Raw genomic sequence first — 16,935 nt, forward strand, 5'->3', positions numbered from 1 at the left:
TATTTTTATACAAATTTAGACAGTAGAATGAAAAAGATACACTGGAGGGTTCCGGAGATGTAGATTTTACAATAATTAATAAATCAAAGCAGTTTCACCCAATCGCAAACAAGCCTTGGCAAATTCTTCATCAAATTCAACACTTACCCAAATTTTCTTTCAAAAAAGTTTTAAAGTGTCAATGCTATGGGGTAGAAGTATTTGAGACAACCAACTCAGGCAGGGAGCTAGACAAGGGGACCAGCCAGGTCCTTAGAAACCGTTACCTCCACAGTAGAAGCAGTCTTAGAGCAGTTCCAGGCACTCTGTCTGCTTTGCAATGCATTCCTATAGAGTGGTCGTGATGCAAGGGATGAAAGATGCTGAAGATGCTCAAGATGCTCTCAGGATGCTGTGGAAACGACGCAATAGACTGGGGCTTTCCTGCAGGTGCTCCATAGTCCACGAAGCTGGTGCAGGATACTGGTTGCAGGATAGACCTACCGCAAGGTCCTCTTTTGTCTGGCTGAAGTCCAGTCACCCAGTGTCCAGGTCACAGGCTAATCCTACCTGGGTCAATAATTTCCCCTCTGAGGGTCCGAGCAACTCTCTGACAGCACTCCTGGGCTCAGCAAACTCTGGTGCAACTCTGTGTGCTGTGTCTTGGTCCTTGGTGCTAGCAACTTCAGTACTTTGGGCTACTAACTTGCATCAGCATTCTTCTTTAGTGGTAATGCACCTGTGATGTGAACAGGAGGCCAGTCAGTTGACCCTTCGAGTCTCTTGGCTTGACTCTGCTTTAGAGATAGGTTCTCCTACATCAGGACACAGCAGACTCAGTCCCTCTCTTCACTGGCTATCAGGTGCAGCAGGTGCAGTCTTCGACAGTGCAGCCTCTCTTTGCTGGTCCATCGGTGCAGCATGGTGGTCCTTCTTCCAAGTCAGTTGAGATCTGGGTTCTAGGTGCCAGAGGTGACCCATTTATGACTAAAAGATGCCCTCATGGTAGGATGCGGTTAGTAGCCAATGGGCTATGAGGTCCCCTCCATCCTGATCACCACTTCCTGGGAAGTGTGGCATCTAGCTATCCCAGGATGCACCATTCTGCCCCCTTCCACAATGGCAGGATCCCTCTCTCGATACTCTGAGCTCCCTTGCCCACCCCCAGAGGTGTGTCTACCAAAAGGCTACACACCCCTGGAAAAAACTGTTTGACTACTGGCTTCTCCTCTCCTGTCCCCAATGCCAGCCTGTCTGCCTAAACAATAGAGTGCCTCTCTCCTAAGTGTTACCCATTTGCCCTTCAAAGGTGACTTCCCGTTTGAAGCTCAGCTTTTGAGCTAACACCCGTGTGGCATCCTGCATGAGCAAGTTACCACCTCTCTCTCTCATCCAGGCCCCTATTACTTCCTGTCCAGGGAGTCATTAGCACGTCTCCCCAGGAGGGCAGAAAGCTGTATTCAGGAAATCTGATTTACTGCATTTATTTTGTTGATACCAAACAGTACCAACCTTAGTAGTCCCATTCAGAAGTTAACAGGGCTGAGATGTGTCAGCCTGTCACTCTATACTTGCCAATGGGGCTAATAGTTTTTCCACAGTGAAAATGACAATTTAGAGTTTTTACTGCTGGAACATGTAAACCTGTTCCACTTTCTAAAATACAGAACCCTACCCTAGGGCTTGTTGTGCCTGCCACAGAGGTGACATACCTAAACTATAAAGGGAGGTTTGGGCTTTGCCATTACTCTAAATGGCAAAGACAAGTGAGCAGTTTTGAACTGCCCTGGGAGCCATGTTTTACCTTGTCATACTCGTGGGGTCCAACTCGTGCTGCAGTCCACTAGAGGCATCTCAACCTAAAGGCTCTAGGTACCCCTGGTACCATGTAATAAGGGCTTGCAAGTAAGTTGTGTTAGGCCAATTGGGGACAAGCCAATTAAACATACAGCATTTTAAAGATCAGAGCACATTCGCTGTGTTCTGGTAGTCGGGGCTCAGGGCATTTCAGAGCCATTACACCAATAACTAGTAGTCAAAATGAGTGCTGTGGTCAACCTGCAAAACCCTCAGGGCCGGTCGAGCAGTAATCTGCCAGGGCTGTTTGCTGTTCCCAGTCAGGCTCTATATAGGTCCCACTAGAGTGGTGATCCTCAGTAGTGAGAGAGGCTCAGAATTGTGGTGCCACTCTCCTTGGATGGAGTAACTTACCACAAACTGCTACGCTGGTCTGACTAAACTCCGCTCGCCCTCTACAAGGTTCAATGCAGTCGCTAATGCCCTTGGTGTTTATTAATGCCCGAGACCATTGATAAACATTATTTCATGGGGCTATTGATGCCCGCTACTGACTGGGGCCATTGAAAGCTATTACTGACTTTAAGTCTTTGTGCACGTTGTCCATAGACCTTTGCACATGGAGCCTGTTTTCCTGCTGGTGCGCATGAAGAGGTATTCCTGATGTGTTGGTCTTTGTGCAGGGCTTTTAGTGGGCCGGGTCTCACCAGGTCTGAGCACCGGCAGTTTTTTTAAGAGGGCCTCGAAACTGGTCTCTGTCTGGCTCTGTTTTGTGCCCTGGCACAGGTGGTCCGTTTTTTTCCCCAGACTGCAGTGTGACAGCAGGCACATCGATGTGCGCGTGGTGAGTGTTGTAGGGGAAGGGAAATCCTTTAAAGAGAGACATTTCTTCTCTGGATTTCCCTTCTCTCTTTGAAACTCAGGACAGCAACATTGTCATGGTGCCACTGATGCAGCGCTACTCCGGAAATAATTTCTAAAACCTCATCACCTTTCCCTGAAGTATTAATCATGCATTTACTCATCAGTGGGGCCCATAACACTGCGAGTCACTCGTACACACTTTCTCTCTACTTCATGGATTAGTGTGAATCAAAGGAGAGCTACTGTATCATGGCAGAGTGTCTAAGTTAAACTAAATATCTATAATATGTACATCTGCAGTTGAATTTGTTTACCATGGTTTATAAATACAACTAATTCTTCAGACACAACACCATTGATTGTCGATAGATCTGCTAGTAAAAATTAGGCTAAGGATGAACAAGACCAGCTTAATTCTTCATTTATCTAATCTTTATTTAAAGAGAAATCTTCTAGCATGACCTGTATTTATTAGTTTGTTTATTCATTCAATGCAAATAGATTTTAAGGAAAAGAAAGAAAACGTAACTCATACAGTTATATTTCATTTAATTCAAAGTTAAGAAATAAACCATTATTATTGTTTGGATTATCAGACATGAGTATTAGCAAAAGACATAATAGTTCCCAAAGCTCACCTCCCTACTCTCTCTAGCTATTAACCTCATCTAGAGACTCCGTACTCATTCAAAGAAAATAGAGTTCAGGAAAATATTAAAGTTCTTACGCCTCAGGAAATTCATCATTCGGACAGCATGTCAGGATACGCAGATGGAAATCAGAAAAGAGAGTTTTTTTCTTAAGTTCGGACCTATTCTTTTATACGCTTTTTCTCTAGCTAATCGATCTAAATGCTGAAACATTTGGGGTCTTCTGCAATTTTGATTGGTCAGTCCAAGGTGTGGATGAGCATAACCTCATCATATTGTCCAATTTCTGCCTTGTCAGCTAAATAAAATAGTCCTTTTGTCCTCCCCTATGTCCGCTCCACTCGTGTCCTTAAGTTGTTATTTTCTCAAATTTTCACACGATACACAATGCAGTCGTCCATTTTGTTGGCACCCAAACTAACTTCCAGGGCACACCGTCCTTGAACTACACTTGCTCAGCACAGGCAGCTCTGGTTTAGTCGCATATTCACTTCTGTGCATGTGTGCAGCATTTTCAATCTCGGAGTTTCAATAATGTCCATTTTTACTTGGGCCTCACAGGCCAGAACGGGAACTATTATAGAAACAAATACAATTTAAACGTTAATTGTTGAATTATAACCTTTCTGTTTACCTCCCCCTTACTAAGGTTTCCCTGTTAGTTGTTACCTAGCAGATAAAGCAACATATATGCATCATTTACTCACAAGCCTTCATGTTTTTGCCACAAATAAACAAACAAGAAGCCTTTATGCCGCTTTTGGGTTATTATCAAGCTTGCGCCTTAGTTTTGAACAAGACATCATCACTTTAGTTAGTCGATTATAGTTTGCAACACGATCAATTTAGTTTCCCACTTGTATTTGTGTGTGCATCATATTCTACATTGGTTAGTTTTCAAACCACGATTAATTCATGTTACTGTTATGAGAAAATGACTTCACAAGAGGTATACAAAATGTTGTTCTTCCACCTCGCTCCATCACCACCAGGGCTTTAAATCGAAGCTTTTTCAATATTGTATATACAAGCCATAGTTACTGCTTATTTATCTTATGGAACTAGCAGCAATCATTGGCAAAGCCAATAGTCCTGACTTATAGATATGATGTGACTTGTATCTTATATCTGGACGCAATGACAGGAACAGCAAAATACAAGTCGGGCGGCACACTGAGCAAAACACAGATTTTTAGCATACGTGTTTTTAAGCCACACCATTAATTACAGTGACTACGCCCCTTTGAGAGACCCCCCAGTTTTTTCATCCCCCTTAAAGCCCTGTCTGTGTGTCTGTTCATTGATATTTGGGGTCAGGCACGCAACTAGAGCCACATTTCGGGGGGCTGAAAAAGATTTCAGGGGGAGGGGCTAATTCTTCCAGCCATAGGCAGAGTGGCTCTAAAAAGGGGTGAAAACACAACAAAAGCCTAATTAACAAGTACATTGTATTTTAAAGACCTGTGAAGTACTCGGGAGCAGCTGCAATTAGACGGTCGCCATCCGGGCAGCTGTCTTAGCCCAGGCTGACACACACGGGTTGGGGTGGGGGGGGGGGGGGGGGGGGGGGGGCTGAAGCCCGGTAAGCCCAATTGGTGTTGCGCGCCTGTCTGTGGTTATAGTGCTCTGCCTGCAGTTTGGCATAAATGTATGCATGGACATTGTGTCTATAAATGAATAAATTATAGAACATTTTAACCTAATCTGTTGACTTCGCCATTGCTTTTTTCAGGCCATCTGCTATATTCTATGTGGTGAAGTTCAGAAAAAAAAGATGAGACGCCATCTACCCTCAGAACTTTTCGAAATACATGTGACGATGAAAACGTATTCAAATGTGTTATGTAATCTTAGTTGTAGTTAACTCGATATTTTTGTCCGACACGTGTTTAATAGTATGGGGTGTTAACTGCGACTTAATATATCGTGTGAGGGGGCTGAACTCTCCGATGTGGGCGTAGGTCGTGTACAATATGATTGTGCTTTCCCTGCTTAACTATGGCTGTAGGGAGCGAGGACCTTGGTGACAAATTCACAATTCAACTTGTAGGGTTTCAGGAGTGGCTCATGTTTTTGATGCAGTAGCTCCATCTAGTGACCCTATGACAGAAAACAGGTGAACGAACCACTTAATATCGGGAGATCTTTCAAATGAACTCATAAGAACGCAGTTATTGACAGTTATAAAGGACATTGATTCAGCTATATGAAATATATTTTCTATAAAATAGTTATTATTTTAAAGGTTTAGTCTTCTAGATAGAATTAATTTTGAAAAAACATCGCTCTGTGAAGGGAATATCTGGGATACTCACAATTACATGCACACACATGCTTACACTATCTCTCGCACGAGATCTACCGCGAAAAGGAGCACGTGCGGTGCTGGGCTACTTTCTAGCGATTCTTTAAGTGGACAATTTCTTTGTCAGTAACATGCGCTTGAGATTACGTACGTTATTGCACGACGCAAGTCTATTTTATATCTACATATACTTTACTTGCGTGATATTGTTGTGGTCTGTATTCTTGCTACAATATTTTTATGCCATGATATTTTGGGCTCATTATTCAGGTGGCAAAGCGCCAGCGGTGACGTGAAGGCTAGCACAGGCAGTTTGTGCATTAATTGGTGCTACTGAACCTGGCAGCATTTTGTAATGAACGAAGTGCCTGTGTTAGCTTTCACGTCACTGGTGGGGCATTACTACCTGAATAATGTGCCCAAAATATCATGGCATAAAAATATTGTAGCACGAATACAGACCACAAAAATTTCACACAGGTAAAGTATATGTAGATAGACAGTTTACTAACACACAGACACACATAGCCAAATATATACACCAATGCACGTATTCACATAATCACAATTACATGCACTAACTCTCTCACTAACTAACTCACACTAACTAACTAAATCTCTCACTAACTAATTCTATCACTCTCACTAACTCTCTCACTCTCTCACTAACAAACTAACTCTCTCACTAACTAACTCACCAAATCCATCACTCTCACTAACTAACTAACCTTGACTCTCATGTTATTTATACCCGCCCCTTTAACAAAAAACCCATAATAAGCAACCATTGGGACAGGCAGATACAAGTTGCCAGCATTCAAACATCAAAAAAAGCTCAAGTCATTAATTATTATTAATACTTTTTAGGTCTCGCCTGGCGTTGCAGCGCGCAGCGCTGTCGCCAGTGAGACTTATTGTGGTTCTGTTGTCTTCCAAGTGGTGCAGACCGGTGCACGAGCAGACTCCGGTCTGTGAACGCGCTTCTAAGACGCGCTTCCCAGAAACAGTGAACAGCTTGTTGTAGCTTTGGCGGCCCGGCACGAGCCGCAGGGAACGCCAACGTGCACGCTCACGGCGTCACGCTCCTGCCCTCCCGCGTCTCTTCCAAGGCTGTTCTGCGCTCCAGGCCGACTTGTTCAACAATGCGCTTATGATTGTATACATTACATTTTGAGTAAGAGCAAGAAACCCACAAAAGATGGGACAGAATGAAGACGACAAGGACTGAAAAAAACAGTAATAGGAGGAAAGCAGGGATTTAACAAAGCCTGCACCAACCATTGAGATAAACTGGCCGTGGTGTAATAAAGAGGCGGAATCAAGGCTAAGCAGCCTCGGTATTCACCCGAACCCCAGGTCTTAAATAGGTTCGGCCACGGGTTTCTGAGCAAGATGTTGAGCCGCCAGCACTTTTTCTTTTACAAATTAACTTCCACTCACAGTCACTCTCCTCACTGAGGGTCAAGCTCTAGCTGTCACTGGGGCTTTGCGTCTGAAGCGTTCTAACCATGCTCTCAAAAGGGTTCTGCATGTATGCCACCTTTTAAAACGCACACGAGGATGCAGAATTTAAAGAAAAATGCAAACCAAGTTTCTATTGCCATATATCCTCTACCGCTGATATAACTCACCTTCCAAGAGGCTGCGTTGGCGCTGGAACCTGGCGTTCCACTGTCCTGAGGCGCCTTGCTGGGCTCAAAGCGAGCATAACGCCGTAGGGTCCACTCGAAGCTGCGGAGGCTGAGATGACATGTACATTCTGTGGTTTCTTTAAGGGGCACATGAGGTAATGCCCCTTCTCCGCACGCCATACCCAGGAGACAAGCGAGCCGGACACAAAAGCGAGAGAGACGCGCCGGCACGAGCCGCAGGGAATGCCAACGTGCACGCTCACGGCGTCCCGCTCCTGCCCTCCCGCGTCTCTTCCAGGGCTGTACTGCGCTCCAGGCCGACTTGTTTTAGACCGAGTTTGTGTGCGCGTCGTTCTATCTGACCGTGCCCTGGAAACAGTTTGTATAAGATTATTATAACTGTAACATGCTTAGATTGCCGTGTTTGTTTTTATTTTTATATGCCGCGGTGTATAGAAGCGCCTTGGATACTTTTTCAATTTAGGCGCTCTTTAAAGAGTTTTATCTCGGTTTTGAAGCTTGCTCCGAGCATTCGGGTCAGCGGCACCCGTTCCTGCTTCTCTTGGATGAATGGTATGATCAACATGGACCCCCCAACTTCCTGCTTCGCTAAGGAACGCTCTGAGGGGGTGGACACAGGCCAACCAGAGCCCCACTCCTTTGATTATTAACTTCCTGGCCCTTCACGCCACCTGCCTCTGTGCCGTGTGTCCAGAGATGTCTCCAGGAGGTGGGATGCCGGCCCTCTGACCTGAGACCAGGAGAGCTCAGGGAGAGAGAGGCTGCCAGAGGGGAGACTGCTGGGAGAGACTGAGAGACACCAAAGAACAGGCGAGATTGCCATTCAGAGATAGGGAGAGGCCGGGTGTCAACCACAAGGAAGGAGGGTGTACGGGGCAATGGGAGAGAGGGACGCAGACTCAGCGGGGAGAGACTGCCAGGCGGCATTGGAGGAATGACAGGGGCGGAGGAATCCACAAGGCGCTAAGTGGAGAGTAAACATACGAGACCGGAAGGGGCTCATACGTGAGACAGGAGGACTAGCAGGCAAGATGTCGGAGTGCAGGGTGAACAGTGACGAGCGCACGGGTCAAGGGCAAAGGTGAAAGGATCACAGCACAGGGCGCGGAGGCCTGAGTTCAAGGGTGAACTCAGGAGCGGAAGGTTAGAGGGGTGCTAGAAAGTACTGATCAGGGGCCGAGAGCAAGGGAGTAAAAGCATGGGTGGAAGTGTAGTGAGATCTCAGCACAGGGACACAGGTGCCTGAATTACTATGCAGGGTTAGAGGTCAGAGTGTGAGAGTATCCGGACAGATTAAAAGGGTCAGGGTGCAGGCGTGAAGTCAAGGCGGAGATGTAATGGTGTTGGAGTGCGAGGGTGTGTTGTAAATGTGGGGGTGAAAGTGACAGATGGGCTAAGTGGTCAAGAATGGTTGCTGTCAATGGTACCATGGTGACGCCTCGGCCCCGTTGGTTAGTGGTTCTGCTGGCATGTTCCCTTGTTCTTGCTGTTCATCCCTGTTGGGCTCGCGGCATACATAATGACGTCCGGTCTGCAGTCCCCGAGCTCCAACTCTTGACCCCATCCCGCGCTGCCCCCGTCCAGGGGATGGCGGGCGACCAGCCCGGACCCACTGCTCCCTATACGTATCCGTGCCTGGCACGTCCCGGCGTAGAGCGCCCGCCTGAGCCCAGCCTGAGCCCAGAGACCGCGACCCTACCCCAGCAGGAGACCCTGCCGGGAGTCACAAGACCCCCCTAAACGCTCTAAGTTGCCCTCCCACCGAACGCCCAACAGGTACCAGGGTGATCCCTCAGTGGAGATGGGACCCTCTCTCTGATCCCAGCAATAGATGCCCAGCGCGCAGCACCTCCTCGCTCCGCCCTGGGACCCTCAACAAGCAGCAGCACCACAGTGCAGCAGGAGACCCCAAACACGTAGCTGTACCTCACTCATAGGTGACATTGGTCACAAGACCCCCCAGCAATTATCTGCAACCCGCCGTAGCCTGAAACCTGTAGCAGAAGCCAGCAGCATGTACCCCGCCCTAGCAGAAGACCCCACAACAGGTGTAATAGGCATCCTCAGCAGCGGCTACCAGTACCTCACTGCAGCTAACGGAAGCATTTCACTCAGAGGTACAGACGACCACCCAGCAGATTCATACCCCAGTCTGCCCCCTCTATAGGGAAATGACACCCAAATGTCCCAGAAGGTCCTCTCCGTACAACAGGTACTACCACAGTGATAGCGCGCACGACAAGTACAGCCATACTACGGGCAGGTACATTTCTCACTACCCCTACAGAATCAACCCAGTGGGAGTACCTAGCTACCTCTATAGGAGCCGTCCAAAAGGAATACATAGCTACCCCTACAGATGCAGCCGGCAGTGGTTCCTCGCATCCCCTACAGAACCGGGCCATTGTACGTACTTCACTGCCCTTACAGGAGCAGCTCAGCGGGAGAACCTCGCTATTCCTTACAAGAGCAGCCCAGAAGGAGTCCATTGGTATTCCTACAGGAGGCGCCCAGCGAGAGTACCTCGCTACCCTAATAGAAGCAGCCCAGCAGGAGTACCTTGCTACCCCTACAGGAGCAGCCCAAGAAGAATACCTTGCTACCCCTACATTTACAGCCCTGTGGGAATACCTAGCTACGCTTACAGGAGCAGCCCATCGGGAGCACCTTACTATCCCTACAGAGGCAGCCCAGCGTGAGAACCTAGATACCTCTACAGGAGCATCCCAAGAGAATTACCTAGTTACCCCTACAGGTGCAAACCGACATGAGTACCTCCCTACCCCTACAGAAGCGGGCCAGTGTAAGTACATTGCTGTCCCTACAGGAGCACCCAGCGGGAGAACCTCGCTGCTCCTACAGGAGCAGCTCAGAAGGAGTACTTTGGTATTCCTACAGGAGCCGCCCAGCGAGAGTACCTCGCTACCCCTACAGAAGCAGCCCAGCAGGAGTACCTCGCTGCCCCTACAGAAGCAGCCCAGCAGGAGTACCTCGCTACCCCTACAGGAGCAGCCCAAGAGGAATACCTCGCTACCCCTACATTAGAAGCCCCTTAGGAATACCTAGCTACGCTTACAGGAGCAGCCCGGGGAGCTCCTCTACTCATCCTGTTTGTGTGTGTGTGTGTGTTTGTGTGTGTGTGTGTGGCTCTGTGCGTGGGTGGCTCTGTGCGCGGGTGGCTCTGTGCGTGGGTGGCTCTGTGCGCGGGTGTGTGTGGCTCTGCGTGGGTGTGTCTGTGTGTGTGTGTGGGTACATAATACTTTCTTTGTCATACTAAGATAACAAAAATGCTTCTCACACATCTTTATTATAAGTTTTCAGCATACTGCAAACTTCTATACAACACAGCTTAAAAACAAACACAAAGTCAATATCTCTGCCTAAACAATTATTAGTTCCCAAAGGCGAGACCTATTGGCTATGTCAATGCTTGTTCAAACTTTCAGCTCAACCCGAGGTAGCTGTGGCTATGAGCAGCAAGACTTACACAAATGAACAAGTGTAAAGCATTTAAACAACACCAAAACAATTGAAGAAGAAATCGAGAAGACACTCAAGAAATCCGACTCCAATTTATAAAAATAAATTGAATTTTTATGCATTTGTAGACTCCACAATGACAAAGATCTGCCAGAGTGTTCTAGAGATATAGAATTTACAAGGTATGGTAAATCAAAGCATTCCACTCAACTGCGAACAAACATTGGCAAATTGAACAGATTTGATACTTAAAACGTTGTTCACCAAAATGTTCGACTAGTTGAAGTCATTTAGAGTCACTTTAAGCAACCAACATCAGTAGGAAGACAGTCGGGGGACCAGCAAGGTCCTCAGAAACAGTTACCACAGACGGTGAAGCAGTTTTCAGTCAGTTCTAGGCATGTTTATCCATTGGAGTGATTTTCTTTCGAAGTGGTCCTGATGAAAGGGATGAAGGATGCTAACGATGCTCAATGATGCTGTAGATGCAATGCGTTTGACAGGGGTCTTCCTGTGGCTACTCCTCAGTTCACGAAGGGGAGAGGCAGTCCCGGACACAGGGTCACGTCCCTCAACCTCCTTTTGGTGCTGGTAGAAATCCAGTCGCCACTGTGCTACCAATTGCCCGGTATCGTAGTCACACCCTACCCCTTCCTTGGGTGATAACTCTGCTTCTGGGTGACCAAGCTGCACTACGACAACTTTCCTGGCCTCAGCAAACTAGGGTGCAACTTTGAGCATTGATCTCGGTCCCTGGAGCTGCATAGTTGCGGTCTGAAGATTCTGTGATACCAACTTGCCCAAGCAGGTTTTTCAGCTGTTATGGCCATGTGCTTTGAAAAGTAGGTCGACCACCTGACCCTTGGAGTCTCTTTGCTCTGGCTCGGCTCTGGTGACGACTTCTCCTGGAGCAGGACAGAGCAAGCACAGTCCCTTGTCTTTGCTAACCACCGGTATCAGCAAGTGTAGTCCACGCCTGTGCAGCCTCTCTTTGCCAGTTCCATGGGGCAGCAGGGCAGTCCTTTGGTCCTTCTTCCAGTCCAGTCATAATCTGAGTCCCAGAAGTGCCCTTTTTATGCTCCAAAAATGCCCTCCAGGTAGGCTGATTTTGGTATCCAACAGACTACCAACCGGTTCCCTCTCTCCTGTTGACCACTTCCTGGGAAGTATGGCATCTGGCTATCCCAGGATGCACCATTCTGTCCACTCCCTAGATCACAGAACTCCTCTCTCAGCATGCAGAGCTCCCTAGTGAACCCCAGTGGTGTGGCTACCAAAGGAGATACTCGCCATAGGGGGCTTGTCCTTCCACAGTAAAAACAACAGTTTTGCATTTTTACTGTTGGAACTTGAAAAACACGTTCTGCTTGTGAAATATTTTGTACCCTGCCTCAGGACTGGGTAGGCCTGTCATAGGGATGACTTACACATATTGTAGAAGGAGGTTTGTCTTTGCCATTGCATTAAATGGCAAGTCAGGCTACTTACCGGTGTCACACCCAGGGTGTGCATGAACTGGGTACCATACCATATACTAGGGATTTATAGGTAAGTTAGTCTATGCCAATTGGATATAACCAATGTAACATATACAGTTTGGTTTCAGGGCACTGGCTTTGAGGTCTGGTTAGAAGGCATCGGTGCACTCTGAGTGAGCATCAGTCAAAAAACCTGGGGGGGTGACCATACAAAAAGAGGCATTTTCTTACACCCTGTTAGTGATATAAACCATATGATTACTAATGCAGTTACTCTGTATCTGAGGATAAATCCATGAGATCTGCAAAGCTGGTACATATACGATCACCTCTGTGTGGATCTGTGTCACTTGGCATTTGTTCATTTAAAGGTATCTTTACCTCCACAGAGTCTCTTTTCTCTACCCCATACCATCACAGAGTCAACAACTGCTTTTCTGCTTAGACACATGCAATAGGATAGAAGTAAACAAAAGAAAAATAATCATCTAAACATGCAATAAGAGCTCTTACATGAACGAGAACATGGTAAGATAGACACCTAATTCAAGCAGCATGCTTAGCTGTGGAAACTATGGAACATGCATGAAAAAAAATCACTCCTCATATAATTCACATGCCTTGAGTACATAGAGCTATGTAAATCTTTGAAAGAGGAAACTAAGAAGATAGCTGTTCAGAATAACAAAACAATACACCAAAATGTTGAGTGGGAAGATCCTTTAAGAAATCCAGATGTGGAGTATTTGTTGTGTAACTGCCCATGAACTGTATTAACAGGTTACAAATTCAGACATTTTGATCTGCATGTTTCGAGGGTGACTCTAACCCAAGCAATATGCCCAAGCTCCAAAGGACGAAGAGCAGGAATAATGAGAAAAAGGAGTGCTACACCTTCGTAGCCCAAGCCCTTCTCCCATCTCTTTCACCAAACCCGGCTCCTTTTCCAATATTTGTTCCGCCACCACTCCCTCACAGCATTCACAGAGAGGTATACATGCATACTCTTCCTCGCACTAGTCCCACGCTGTTCACTACCCGTAAAAAACGAATTTAAAGATTTTCATTGCACTGCATTTTGTGTGAGAACCCGAAACGTTTAACTTGTATGAGAATATGCCTCACCAATTTGTATTTGATCTTACCTCAATATAAGTAAAGATTGTTACCATTTTGATTTTAAAATGTTTTCTTACATTAGTTTCGCAAAAAGGTTGTTCATAGAAACATTTTTGCAGAATGTGCTAAACCTAGTATATGTACGTTCTTGTGAAGTGGAATTTAAAATATAATTTTCTCAAATGTACTGTTGTCCCTTTAGCAAAGTTTATGCTGCTGTTTAAATCTGAGATATGCTGTTTTCTTAAGCTGTTTTCTTAAGACAGCATTTTATTATGTGTGTTTAATTGCATTTCTCTAACTGTTTCAGCCTCAGAAGGGGAAGTTAACTCCAAGCCCGGTAGACTTTAAAATCACACCAGAGACCTTACAGAATGTTAAAGAGGTATTCCACTCTTGTTGTATCTCTGTTCTAATATAAGAATGTAGTTATTTGATTAAGACACATTGGTATGAAGTGTTGAAAAGCCCTTTTATTAATTCATTAATTTTATTTCATTACATGGTACAAAAACACAGTTGCAGTTTTTAAGAAATAAGCTTTTGGGGGGAGGAGCTTCGCGCGATTCCAAGATGGACGCGTGAGCTAAGGGCTCCCGAGACCCCTTCAGCCTCCTGCGACTATCCTGTCATTTATCCTGACTTTGACGACGGGTACTTTTCGCTGATGCCAGCGTTCTTTTCAAAATTTGCTTTGGCCGTCGGACACTGGACTTACTGCGCCCTGAACTTTGAGGCCTACAACGTATGCCAACCGGGGGCTTGCGTCCCCGAGGTACCCAGGTGGCAGTCGAACAACAACGGCCGATACGCCACGCCCCTTGCCCCTGGTGTACTTTCGGTTTCGTTTCTGCTCCTTGGTGACCGCCCAATTCCCGATCGGAGTTCTAATTCTTCACCCGCCAGCCTGGTGCTAGTGCTGTGCCCCTCTCCACTCGCGGCTTCGCACCTACCACGACGAAGATCGTTTTGCCTGGTCTCCACGATTACAGTCGGAGTCCCCCCCCCGTCATGACGGGCAGAACAGTTGTCGAGAGACGCGGCGCCAGAGGTTCGTCCCGAGGGGGGGCCACCCAATCTCAGACTATTGATTGATTTACTCGACCGAAGGGCTCCCCGGGCGGATTGAGTGGTGCACTGGAGGAAGCTGGGGATGGTACTCTTGAGGACGAGGAGCCAACTCTGAAAGACGTTATGGGTGCTATTGCGAGTGTTCAATCCAACATGGGCCAACAATATGAAACCCTGGCTGCTAAAATAGACACGGTGGCGGTTGATGTTTCCCTCATCAGAGCGGACCTTGAGAAAACGAACGAGCGTGTCAAATCTCTTGATCTCAAGACCGCTAGTTTGACCACGGATGTCTCGGAACTCCAGACCACGGTCCGTAACCTTCGGACTACTTGTGACCTGTTTGCTACTCGGTTGGAAGATTTTGAGGGCCGGGCCAGGCGCAATAACGTCCGCATCGTTGGTGTCCCGGAGAATTCTGCCGATATGCCTGTTGATATCCTGGTGGAGGATCTCGTGTTAAAGCATCTGGCACCGAAGGGCCTTAGTAAATTCTTTGCGGTCGAAAGGGCCCATCGTGTTCCGGGAGGCAAGCCAAAGTTGGGAGCCGCTCCACGGCCTATAATCGCTAGACTATTTAATTTTCGCGATAGAGACGCTATCCTGCAAGCATCGCAAACCAATGGGCCTACTAAATTTGAGAACGCTTCAATAAGTTTTTATCCGGACTTCACGCAAGCGGTACAGAAGCAACGGATGGGCTTTACGGGCGTGAAGAGGCGCCTCAGGGAATTGAGACTGAAATATTCTATGCTTTTCCCGGCTCGTCTGAGAATCGAACGTGCTGATCGTGTTTTTTTCTTTGACCGCCCTGAGGTGGTGAGTGACTGGTTGGACACTTTATCGACGCGGAATGAGAGCCCGGACGACTCGAGGGGAGCTGAGGGAGGCGTGGAGGACCAGGAGCAGTGAGTCTACGTTGGCAAGCCGGAATTCATCGCAGTGGCTAATGGACTGTGTTTCAAGCATTATGTGATTGCCCGGGGGTGTGAGGGGGTCTAGGGGATCTTCCTCCTCTGGGGACTTTTCTCTCTTTCTGTAGGTTAGTTTAATGGGGCGACAGGCACACTGCAAGTTGGGGTGGCTTCTAGGTCTACCGCAGGGGTGCAGGGTGGGGGGTTTGTTTTTGTTTTTGTGGGGTTTCTTGGGGGCGGGGGGGGGTTCTTTTCTTGTTGTTTGTTTCGAGGCCGTGCTCTGCCTTCCAATTGCTTTCATGTGACTGTTTCAATGTGGGGGGAGCGGTCGGTTTACTTCCGGGATGGGGGGTAGGGGACTTAGGGTGTTGAGCTGGAATGTTAACGGTCTTGGGGACAGGATAAAACGTGGGATTGTGCTGCAATACTTAAAGAGGTGCTCCCCGGATGTGGTCTTGCTCCAGGAGACCCATTTGGTGGGCAATACATGTCATGCTTTGAATAGACGAGGCTTTCGTTTGGTGGCACATTCCGGCTTTACCTCGGGATCGAGAGGGGCTGGTATCCTGGTCAGGAATTCCCTTCCCCTGGAGGTAGATACCACACTGTTGGATGATAGAGGCCGCTATGCTGGCATTACCGGGAGATGGGAGGGGAAATTGATTTCCATACTGTCCATTTACGTTCCGCCTGGGCTGCAATCTACCACATTCTCTGACTTGGGCGAGGTCGTTCTGGGCTTGCCCGATGGCTTGCTTGTGTTGGGTGGGGACTTTAATTCCATGGCAAATGGCGAGAGTGACCGTAGCCCCCCCAGGCTCCTCCCCACATTGCAGTTATGGTTGGGGAAATTCCTAGATGCCTTTGGGTTGGCCGATTGTTGGAGACCGTTGCACCCTGGCCAACTTCAGTACACCTTTCATTCAGGGGCGCACAGAAGTCTCTCTAGACTTGATTATATCATCGTGCCTATGGTTCAGTTGACCTCTGTGCGTGAAATCAGACACTTGGCTAGGGGGATCTCGGACCATTCCCCGATGTGGTTCCACTTAGACATTTGTTTGGGGACTGGGGGCCGAATCGCCCCGATCAATCCCTGGCACTTTCAGAACCCCAGAATCAGATCCGAGGTGGTCAAATGTATGAACTATTATTTTGCTGAAAATGAGGGATCGGTGTCCTCCCCAGTCTCACTGTGGGAGGCCTATAAAACTGTGATTCGTGGTCAGACTTTGTCCCTGGTGGCCGGAGAGAAACGGCGCAACCAAGCAGAGGTAGTGAGTTTGGAGTCTGAGATTGCGGTGTTGGAGGGACGATTGGAGGCTGGGGTGACGCCTGAGATACTGCATGTTTTGGCTCTTAAGCAGACTGAGTACAGGGCTCTGGTGACTGCCTCGGCTGAGGCAATGCATCGTATGCAGCAAGGGCGACTCTATGATGTGGGTGATAAGGCCGGAAAGCTGATTGCATGGCTGGACAGACGAGACAGATTGAATCGTGTGGTGCCAGTGGTTGAGAGAGATGATGGTGTGCGAGTCGTGGACCCGGTTGAGATAGTCGATGTGTTTGCACAGCATTTGCGAGTCGTGTATGCGCCGGTTTCGGGCCTTCCGGAGGAGGACTCGT

The 16,935-nt window shown here is 47.6% G+C and overlaps 1 protein-coding gene across 4 annotated transcripts in view; it reads left to right on the forward strand.

Moving 5' to 3' along the window:
- VPS26C (VPS26 endosomal protein sorting factor C) overlaps nt 1–16,935 on the forward strand; it is a 331,601-nt gene that overhangs the window by 217,742 nt on the left and 96,924 nt on the right. For 3 of the 4 annotated variants that reach the window (XM_078656856.1, XM_078656855.1, XM_078656857.1), the window contains exon 5: nt 13,635–13,709. The exons of the other annotated variant lie outside the window; for it this stretch is intronic. In XM_078656856.1, coding sequence (XP_078512982.1) covers nt 13,635–13,709 — 75 coding nt within the window. The remainder of the gene's footprint in view (nt 1–13,634; nt 13,710–16,935) is intronic. 4 annotated transcript variants of the gene reach the window in all.

This window comes from Lissotriton helveticus, chromosome 8, assembly GCF_964261635.1.
Source record: "Lissotriton helveticus chromosome 8, aLisHel1.1, whole genome shotgun sequence".
In the NCBI taxonomy this organism is placed as follows: domain Eukaryota; kingdom Metazoa; phylum Chordata; class Amphibia; order Caudata; family Salamandridae; genus Lissotriton; species Lissotriton helveticus.